Source organism: Marmota marmota, unplaced genomic scaffold (assembly GCF_001458135.2).
Source record: "Marmota marmota marmota unplaced genomic scaffold, marMar, whole genome shotgun sequence".
Classification (NCBI taxonomy): Eukaryota; Metazoa; Chordata; class Mammalia; order Rodentia; family Sciuridae; genus Marmota; species Marmota marmota.
This window is the reverse complement of record NW_025999944.1, coordinates 2,509,390-2,520,123: the sequence shown is the minus strand read 5'-3', so window position 1 is coordinate 2,520,123 and position 10,734 is coordinate 2,509,390. Positions and strand designations below refer to the sequence as shown.

General features: G+C 44.1%; 1 protein-coding gene, 2 long non-coding RNA genes and 1 pseudogene across 3 annotated transcripts in view; 2 read left to right on the top strand and 2 right to left on the bottom strand.

Annotated features, from left to right (window-relative positions):
* Positions 1–304, bottom strand: part of Znf395 (zinc finger protein 395) — a 37,228-nt gene extending 36,924 nt beyond the window's left edge. The window contains exon 1 of the mRNA XM_048801511.1: positions 225–304. Within this exon, the coding sequence (XP_048657468.1) occupies positions 225–232 (8 nt within the window). The 5' untranslated portion in view covers positions 233–304. The remainder of the gene's footprint in view (positions 1–224) is intronic.
* The window catches only part of LOC125616381, a 6,504-nt gene extending 1,049 nt beyond the window's left edge, over positions 1–5,455 (top strand). The window contains exon 2 of the long non-coding RNA XR_007347009.1: positions 66–5,455. This is a non-coding gene — a long non-coding RNA (uncharacterized LOC125616381). The remainder of the gene's footprint in view (positions 1–65) is intronic.
* On the bottom strand, positions 587–10,711 carry LOC125616382. The gene is made up of 2 exons (XR_007347010.1): positions 10,242–10,711; positions 587–787 (listed from the first exon to the last, which is right to left on the bottom strand). It is a non-coding gene; the product is annotated as an uncharacterized LOC125616382 (long non-coding RNA).
* On the top strand, positions 8,060–8,529 carry LOC125616380 (annotated as a pseudogene).
* Positions 10,712–10,734: the final 23 nt, after the last annotated feature.

Below are 10,734 nucleotides of genomic sequence, written 5' to 3'. Positions count from 1 at the left end.
TTTTTTTTTTTTTTTTTCCACTGAACCGCAAACCCAGCCAAAGTTTCTCGCTGTTGTTTTTCCAGGCCTGGCTCTGAGACAAGCTTCTCCGAGAGAGACCGAGCTCGCCCCAGGGCGGGAAAGGAAGCCAGAAAGCTCCGGGCGCCGCGGACCAGAGCTTGGAGGGGACGATGGGGACCCAGGCCACGCAGGCCCGGCTCCCAGAGCGGGTGCTAAAAACCAACCTTTCCATTTTCCTTTGGGTTGTTTTCTTCCCCCGCTTTATGACATTTTCCTCGTTTGTAGTTGTAAAATGAGGCGTTATTTACCGTTTCTGGAAATAAATGGGAGAAAGTTAACTATTAGCCTTCAGCCCTTATGTAAACAATACTGGTTGCTTTTGGCACCGTTAGGCTCTGGCTTTTGGATAATTTGTAACAAGGAGAATTGAAGTTGTTCCATTGTGTTGCTCAATGTTTTTCCTAGATAAGACCAGAGCCACAACGGTAGTAAGAGGGCCCAGTGTCTATATGCGAGGACATATATATTTACATTCAAACAAATTTAGTGAAGTGCAACAATTCCCTTCCCCCCAAAAAATGTTATATTTTCCGACACGGTTTTTTTAATTTGCAGTTCACCTTCAACTTGAGGCCTGCCCGTTTTTTCTTACAGAAACAGTGGGAGTGTGCAGAAAGGGTTGAAGTCTTTGGAGACAGATAAGCCCGCCTTGCAATCCTGATTTAACTGCTGACCCAGCTTTGTGATCTTCAGCAAGTTCTTCAGCTCTGAACATCAGCTTCTTTATCTGTAAGATGAAATACAATAGTAGATAGAGTGCCTAACCCACAGCAAGTAAGTAGAGTATTTTCCTTCCCTGGTCTCCCACCATTTTTTAAATAAGAAACTTAACTAGAACCTAAAGTCTTATAGGATACTGATTCTCAACTGCTGGTGATTTTGCCCCTGGGGGACGCTGAGCCACTTCTGCAGACATTTTTGATTGTCACAACTGGGGGGAGGGGTACCTTCTGGCATCTAAACATCCTGCGAGGCACAAGACAGCCTCTACAACAAAAAATGACTTAGTCTAAAATGTCAATAGTGCCAGTGTTAAGAAGTTTGCTGCAGGATAATCTGGCTAAGAGGTCATTCATGGTAGCCTAGTTCCACCTTTTTAACTTTCATCCCCAAGAAAAGAGTTATGTCTTGCATCAAGATGAACAAAGCATTGTGGGGATCACAGCAATTATTTTCATACACAAAGCCTTCACTTAACATGAAGATGCAAATTGGAATTTTATCTTTTCATTATTAAAGGAATAAATACAGTCCAGACATCATTCCATGTTTCCATATGTCCTCAGACACTTCTGTGTTTTCTCTCTCCTTCATTCCTCATTTACCCTGAAGTTGACAGTATAGTCCCTGCCCCAAGGAACACACAGCCTCCCTTAGAGGTGGATTAATGCAGATGCAACAATTAAGGAACAATAGAAGATAACATATAATTAAGCTTTAATTGCAGCACCTGACTAAGGTGGCTCAGGAAAGGGAAATGAGTGCAGGCAGCAAAGCCGGGCTTGCCTGTGGGGCTGAGATGTTCAGGAAATGTTTGTTGCATAAAATGAAATAGGAAGAGTTTCTTCCACAGAGTTGGACTCCAGCTGATATATAAACTCCTATACAGGATTTAAACTGCTAGGTTTTATAAATGGATATTGGTGTCTGGCTGTGAATTTATTTTTCTTAAAGCATCTAGTTCAAACTTTTAACCAAACTTCTATGTTTCCTAAAATGACCGAACTTTAATAAAACCAAAACGCTCATTCATTTGACAAATACCCAAGTGCCTATGTATTTGTGTGCAAAGTGAGTCCAAATACTCTAACTTTGAAGAGAACCCGTAGCCTGTTCTTTGTGAGATACTATCTTGGCCACCGGGGCCATCCGCAGGCCTATGCTCTCTCACATCTGTTGGCTGCAGATCCCTTTCCTGCAGGTAGGCGCTTGCACAGTGTGCATTCCAGAGCTCTGCACGTTAACAGGGACTCAGAAAAAACATCCCATCGCAAACATCCAGTCCCAACACACACACACCCAGCACTCGGCACCTTCATGTGGAATCTGGGCCCTGTCCTGAGTGCACACTGCACAGCACACACATTACACAAAACAGGATGAACTTATAAAGAACATGATTTGTCGGTTTCCATTCCTGTTCCCCTTACCTTCCCCCGTGACTAGAACTTGCCCTTCCTGGGGGCTGTCCCATCTTAAAGCTGCCCTCCACCTCCTTTCTCCCACACACTGGCCCCCTATTAAAAGATTGTATATTGAACTTCATTTACATCAAAGTGATTAACTCTCTGAGTTAAAGAATCTCTCCCATTAGCTGAGGTTGTGCACAGCAGATTCAGGCCTTGTGTCACATTATATGAACACATTTATGGGTCATTTTTTAGGGCACTGAGATCTGAGACTGCCACCCGCCAGCTCTCTGATACAATGGCTCCCAGGCTCGCCTCTCTTTACCCACTCCTACCTTAAGCCGCTTATGCCTCATACTGCTCAAAAGCATCCCCTAGCTGTTATAATCAGATTCCAGTGCTGCCCTTTAGGATCCTGACCTGTCCTTCTCTGCCTCTGTGCACCCCCTTCATTTTGCATCCCAGACATACTCAGCTGTCCTCTTCTCCTTCATCTGGACAAATTTTCTTTGCTTGTCACATGCTACTTGCTCTGCCTAGAACAGTCTCTGCCCACCTTCTCACTCTTTACCTGCTCTCCCTACTCATCTTCCAGGGGAAGGCTTAGATAGCGTGTTCTCTGAGAAGCTTTCTCTGTCTCCAAGACAGGATGAGGTTCCTCTGCTTTGGGTCCAACAACACCCCATATGTACCCCAACTCACTGAACTGAAATCTCCATTCTCTTGTCCTAATCCCCTAGAAAACTAAGCATTTTGTGATGACAGGGAGTGTCTTGTTCTCCTTTCATATCCAATACCTGGCCCACTCCTGGCATGCAGATAGGCACCTGGTGAACATCTGTGAATGAGTGAAGTGCTGGTTGGAGGTTGAAGACACAGTAGAGGTATTCCATGGTCCAGGCCATCCCTGATGCAAAGTATGCCTTGGCTAGTCCATAGTCCAGGGCTTCCAAAGACCTCCCAGTCTTTTTTTTTTTTTTTTGAGCAGGATGAAACTGACAGTCTTTGGACTCCACAGAGCCTCAGTTTATACCTCACTCGATTTCCTGAACTCCAGACTCTTACCATCAATTAACTACCTGGCACCTCCTTGTTAATGTCTAATCAGATTTCAAATGTACCATGTCCAAAACCAGACTTCTGATATCCCTCCCATCTCAGTAAACAGCAATTCCATTCTTCTGGTTGCTCAGAAAACAAGCAAACAAGAACTTGGAATCATCTTAAGTCTTCCCCCACCCTTTCTTTCTCATGCTCTGCAATCTATCAGAAAATGCTGTTGGTTCTGCCTGTGAAATATCAGAGACTAATGCCCTACCATTCCAGCACAACTTCCCTAATTCAGACACATTTTCTCACCTGTACTTCCACAATCAGATGCTATTTCCCTGCTGCCTCTGGTGCCTCCCTAAGGTCTATTCAAGAACCCAGCAGTCACAGTGGTCCTTTGAAAACTTGTCCAATCAAATCACTCCTCTGCTCAAAACCTTCAGTGGCTTCTCACCCATTCACTACAAGACCCAGGGGGATCTTGGCCCCAAGCAACTCTCTGGTGGCACTGCCCACCACTCCTTTCTGACCTCTATGGCTCCAGCCACATTGGTCCCTTGCTGTTGCTCAGACTCACCCCCAACTCCAAGCCTTTTCCTTTGGGTTATGGTGATCTTCCTCCAGATATCCATGAGACTTGCTCCAGCACTTGATTTTGGTTCCTGTTCTAATGCTCCCTTTTGAGAGAGACATTCCCCTCCAACACATCTAAAATAGCACCACCCAACTGTCCCTTCAACCAACTGTCCCTTCAACCTGCTTGAATTCTCTTCTTTGCACTTACTGCCACCTGACAATCTGTCTCCATCCACTTGGATATAAATTCGATAAGAACAGACTTCATTTTTCCTTCTTACTATATTCTCAGCTTCTATAACAGTGTCTAGCAAGGAGTAGAAACTAAATAAACAATCACGAATCAGGGTCTTGTTAGATGACCCTATCCACTACTTTAGTCCTCACTATTCTCTCCAAATTTAGCTCTCCTAACCTGGGGCATCAGGAGATCAGCTCCCCAACTGTTTGCTGACTGCTTCTCTTTCGCTTGGACCCAAGACCACTGTTACTCTGTGATCACAGTTCTAGACACAGCTTCCTTGCTGTAATCTCAAGCCAGGCTGTACATTTCAAATGAAAAGAACAATACTTGCTAATTTTGTAATTGTAACTGTATTTTATACTTTTCTTCTGACTGAGAAAATCACCCTGTGTTTCAGTGGACAGAAACAGGCCTGGCACTACTTAAAGCATTTTCACTTGAGATTCCCAAGACTCAGGAATTCTAAAGAGAAAGTGCTTTGCAAGTGTGCCGGGGCCAACAGCATCTTGTCTGTGATCTCCTCAATCTGTAAGGCTTCTCTGGACAGGAGGGCTTTGCATTCCATTGAAGAGAAAGGATTGATAGGTTGCAAGGAGGTTGTTCAAAGCTTAAGAGTATCCCTGAAGTGCCCTGCTTAGATCTGCACAGTGACACTTTCACACAACAAGCTCCCACATGTGTGGACAACCACAGATGACACCCCAGTGCATGAACTCCCAGATCTGTGCCTCCCTCCTCCTAACCCTGACGTTGAATTTGAGCAAGAGTTCATATTCAAAAAAAAAAAAAGGAACACAGAACATAAGGCCTAACGACTCTGGGTATGAAGAATGTGTGAGCCTGGGCAGGCTCTATGTGCACATCTGGTTTTTCCCTTTTATGCTTCTGTGTTTCTATGACACAGGAAATCCATCTTGGAACAACACAGTCTGCTTTCTAGTGAGTGCATAAAAAATGGGGATTGAAATTATGTTTATCTCTCTGTTCAAGGCAGGATGATAAGATCCAGAACAGTGCCACTTTAAGGGTGGATCAACTGCTTCATTCTGTGCCTCTGGGGAAGTGCTAGTAACTGATCCCGGTGGAGCGGAAACCCAGGGAAAAAGAGTTCTGCACAGGCTTAAGACTATCTGGACATGGCTCTCACTCCAAGCATCCCAGATATCACGAGATGAGAAGACCAATTCAACTCAACTTAAGATACTATTTGAGTGGCTCCTAGTGTTGCTGGGGCCATTCTCTACTAGGCTTCCACATTATAACCCCTGTAGGAAGGGTCTGCTCATAGAAGGCTCTTAACAGGGACTGAGGAGGCCACTTTTCCCATCCAGAAGGGAAATAACTCAGAGATGTTTAAGAGATAACAACATAAAACAAGGTGGTTGTATCATTCGGATGTGGTCTGTTCCCCAAGCCTCATGTGTTGGCAGCTTGGCCCCCAGCATGGCAATGTTCAGAAGAGGCAGAATCTTACTTGAGAGGTGGAACCTATGGAAGATGGTTAGGCCACTGGGGCATCACCCTCAGAAGGTATTAATGCTGGTCTCCTGGTGAGTTAGTTTTCAAAAGAGCAAGTTATTATAGAAGAGCAAGCCTGGCCCCTGAATCCTTCTGGCTCCTGATCTCACCATGTGATTTCCCCCCATGTGCTCCTGTCATTGTGATGCCATCCATCATCACGAGGCCCTCACCAGAGGCTGAACCAACAGGGCCAATTGATCTTGGACTTTCAGCCTCCAGAACTATGAGTTAAAAAGTGTCTTTCCCTTACTGAGTACCCAGCCTCTGATATTTTGTTACAGTAACTGAGAATGGACTAAAATTGTGACAGAAAACAGAGAATCTTCTCTTTTTTTTTTTGGTACCAGGAATTGAACTCAGGGGCACCCGACCACTGAGCCACATCCCCAGCCCTATTTTGTATTTTATTTAGAGACAGGTCTCACTGAGTTGCTTAGGGCCTTGCTTTTGCTGGGGCTGGCTTTGAACTCGCCATCCTCCTGCCTCAGCCTCCCAAGCTGCTGGGATTACAGGTGTGTACCACCACGCCCAGTCTGAAAATAGAGAATCTTAAGAGAGAACAGGTCATATTGCAAGGGAAGGTGATAAGTGTTGGATCCCCTAGAGAACAAATGATACTAGAAGAAATATTGGAACCCCTAAAAGAGAATGAGAGGACAGAGGGAGCTTCGAAGGCACAAAGCCAGTAAAAAGTTAAGAAATTGGGCTGGGGGTGTAGTGCAGTGGTAGAGTGCTTGCCTGGCATGTGCAAGGAGGCCCTAGGTTCAATCCCCAGCAACACACACACACGAAAAAGTAAGAAATTGGCAGAACAATGTACCCTGTGAATGCCTGCACATATTAGTAATTTTATTTCCTTTTCTTTTCATTTTTGTTTTTCTGGTACTAGGGATTGAACCCAGGATGGGACACTCTGACACTGAGCTTCATCCCCAATCCCTCTTTAAATTTTATTTTGAGACAGACTCTTGCGAAGTTGCCAAGGCTGGCCTCAAATTTACAATCCTCCTGCCTCAGCCCCTCAAATTACTAGGATTACAGAGCACATGATAGTTGTTTTTCTCAAGTGTGTTTATTGTCATGTGACTTTGCTCTTCAGGCTCTTATTTCCGTCCCATGAAAGAATCATTGCTGGTCTTCCATAGCAGGGGCTGGTGGCCTCTTCTCGGGGACTCAGCAGAGTTTCATTTTTGCCCAGCTGTTGAGCTGCATCACCACTCACACTGTGCCATTGTGTTCACTGGCACCACACAGGCACTTTCGATCCTTCCTTGTTCTTCTGCAGGCTCAAACTGCTGCTCAAAGCAAGTGTTGCTGCCATCCAGACCGCCCAGATGGTCAGGAGTAGCCCAAATACTGAGGCAATGATCTTGCAAGAGTAGGGCAATTCTTCATGAAATGCACACCATGGAATGGCAGAACCCAGGAGCACTGGAAATAATAATGATTGCCACCTGCTAACTAACCATTGTCCAAGATTTGGCCCTGATCAACTCAATAAATTTTTTGGATTTTTGTTGTTATTGTTTTTGTTTTGGTATGGGGGATTGAACCTGGGGGCACTTTACCACTGAGCTATATCCCTGATTCTGTTTGTTTATTGAGATAGGCTCTCGCTAACTTGATGAGGCTGGCCTTGAACTTGTGATCCTCCTGTCTCAGCCTTCCAAGTCTCTGGGATTGCAGTAGTGTGTCATTGCGCCCAGCCCAAATTTAATTTTCCCAAAGATTTGCCTAAATTCACTTAGGTGAGGGAAAATGGGACTTGTTTTTGAATTTTGGAAAGAATCAATCAAATACTTGCCCCAGAAAATCGAGTCTTAACTTGATAAGATATCTAGTCACCACACTGATTCTCTTAATTCAACTGGCATTAGGCCATATCCTGCTTTAGTAATCCTTAAAATACATTGAAGTGGAAGTCCTTTGAATTATTAAAATCCTAGTCAATTACCCTTTGGTATGATGCACCTGGGAGTACTCTGTTTTTCTGATGCTTGTCTTAAATGTGAGCAATCCCACAATCTTCTCACTTATAAACTGTTGATTTACCAAATCCCAACCTTCTCTCTCTCATAGTGTAATTGACTATGTCCCAAACCACCCCTCCCAAATGATAAGTCTTCAATGATTCCTGAGGACAAGAGAAATGGCCAACAGCTAAGTGTTCTGTAATTTAGCATTCCAAGTGGGAAGTGAAAATCTCAGTCCACTCCCACAGTTTGTTATTCCTCTGACATACACCTTCTTCCACCAAACTCATTGTTCCCAAAGAGAATCTTTGCTGTTCACCAGCCAACTCATTTTAAGACAAATACTAAGAGCCAAATGACTAGGAAGTCATTACTATCACGTACTATAGCATCCATTAGCCCATTCCCAATAAGCAAACTCACCACTGGATAAGAAAGGTCTTATGGTCACTCTGACTTCCCCTGTGGGTTGGGAAAAGATGTGGGAGGAAAGATACTATAGCACCTCCAGTTAGCTAGAAGGGTTATAAAATGCTGCCAGGAGACCTGTGAATCTGGGTGACATTACTAGGAGAAAAACAAATCCAATTCAAAAAGGTCTTAAAAATAATGTCAGTCTTTGCCTCTTCTCCCTTTCCCACCATTGTGATGTATGCACCAGACTCCTCTGTTCCTTATCATGTCTTTTCACAAGACTTTCAGAATCAAATGATTCCTGGCCAAGAGACAAAAGCAAAATTGTCCCATTTCCCAAAGGACTCAGATGCAAACTGGTAATAAATCATGGACAATTCCAAGAGGAGACACTGGAGAAGAACCAAGCTGGCTCTATGAGGAATTGCATGGGAGATGGCACACAGATTTATGCTGTCTCAGGGTTACCACATCACATCAAGACGAAAAGGTCACCAACGCCTGGAGAGTTGGGCATGTTTGTTGGGAATCTGATTTTTTCTTTTTCTATGATCTACACTAGTGAGTTGGCTCAGAAATAAATGTGTTAAACCTTTTTTTTTTGGGGGGGGGGCGGGGGAGGAAGATGTCTCTATTGCCATTCTTAAGAGAGGAAGCCAAGGAAGAATCTCATTGCACAACACACAACAGAGCTTCCAAAAATCCTCTTTCCAAAATCAACTCCCACATCTGTTGCTCTCCCCTTCTCCTCCTTCTCTTTTCTACTATCCTCAACCTTGTTCTCCTCACTTTGTTACTCTTCCTGCCTTCTCCCCTTTCTCAAGTAGAGAAACACAGCCTGCTCCTGATTTCCATGGATCACCTTTGTCAAGGACCTAGCCACTGACCAAGCCAGGAAAGAATTCTCCCCCTGGAAGTCAGGGAGTGAACAGGGGTTAGTATTGTATACATTTTAATTTATATAATTGTTTCCTTCCTCCCGCCCTTCTTTTCTTCCTTCCTTCCTTTCTTCTCATGCAGACATCATCAGACCAGTCTTGGTTTTTACCAGTGATCCCAAAGAATATGTACAGGTCCACTATAATTTTTTTCCCAATATCCTCAGAATGGCTATAGCCGACAAAGAATGTGAAAAGACTGTCCATCCCTGTTTTCTGTGGTCCACTGACCATCTTTGGCTTGGTAACCTACCCAGCTGTTTTCATCTCTGGAATTCTTCAGGAGAAGGAATCGCCCATCAGGGATTCCCTCTGTCTCCAAGATTTCCTGATTGCAAATACCCGCTGCTCCTTGCCATTCAGCATTGTCTACCTGTTTCTTCAAAACTGACCCACTTACTTCACATCCTTCAGCCATAATCCACTGATAGAACAGTTTATGAGTCTGTTTCCTGCTTCTCTCTTTATTTCACCATCTTTCTTTGCTTATGTCACCAAATACCTAGTAACCTTATCTCAAAACTCTCAGCCTTATTCTCTTCCTGATTCAGACCATCATAATATTCCAAGGTTGGAAGTTATCTATCCAAACTCTAACTTGGGCTTGTTGAATTGTGTCCTGTTCGTGTCCAGCAACACTACTGGAAAATTAGATCTGTCTCTGTCTAACCCACATCCATGGGACTCACACTTGGTATGACTCATTATGGGAAGTAGAACACTTAAGAAGTGATAGTTGTGGCCAGCACCCAACTTCCATTATTCTCTGAGGGATAAATAAACATTGTGCCAAACTTATTAGTCAGGCTTCTTTTCAGAGACAAGTGACAGGAACTCAACTTATGCTGGCTTAAGCAAAAAAAAAAAAAAAAATGAACTTGCTGGTTTAACTGGGAAATCAAGGAATACAACTGGCCACAGACACAGCAAGACCCCCAAGTTTAAACAAAGTCGTGAGGGCTTGGTCTCTAAAACTCACATTTCTATTTGTTCCTTCTTGGTAGTCCCATTTTTTTTCCTACTTCAAAATAACCTCCCTCACCACAAAAAAAAAAAAAAAAAAAAAAAGAAGCTTCTTTCATACATTCAGGAAGATGGTTGTTGGCAGCTCTCAACTATGACATCTCATTTGAACAGCACCAAAATGTCGACATGATAGTTATTAATACAATATCAAATCAGGTACTACAATCTCTTCAGAGCTCTGTACTTTCCAGAAAGAAAAAAACTGACTTGGTTGAAGAAGGCAGTGCATAGCGCCTGCTGTTCTCTATTTTATGTAACGTAAAGTACATTTCTGGAGTACTTTACATTATGAAAAACTCTTTTCACTCACCAGATAAATTAGAAACGAAGCTCAAGAACATAGACTAAAACAAACTTGTGTAACTGCAGCCACAGGCAGGCACGCAGACTATATGACGATAGTGCAACTGAATCATTTCCTGGATTAAGAAAAGTGGCAGAGACCCACTCGGGAACGACACGCATCAGGCGTCCACCTCCTAAGGCAGCGATCCCCGCGAGCACGTATGCATAGCCCGCCCTCCGGATCCTACCCACTCTAGGATCAAGGCGTTTCAGGGCCTGAAGGTTGGACTGCGTGCACACTTCACCAACAGTGTGTGAGTGTGTGTGTGTGTGTGTGTGTGTGTGTGTGTGTGTGTTTAAGGAAGGGGGAGACCGGAAAGGCAGGGAGCAACAAGCAGGCTAGGAATTTATTCTTTAATTAGGGGGAAGAAGAAAACCAATAACCAACTGGGCACGGCCTCTTCTGCAGCAGGCCCCTTGCAGGAACGCCGCGCCCGGGACTTCAGCCGCAGCCCCCT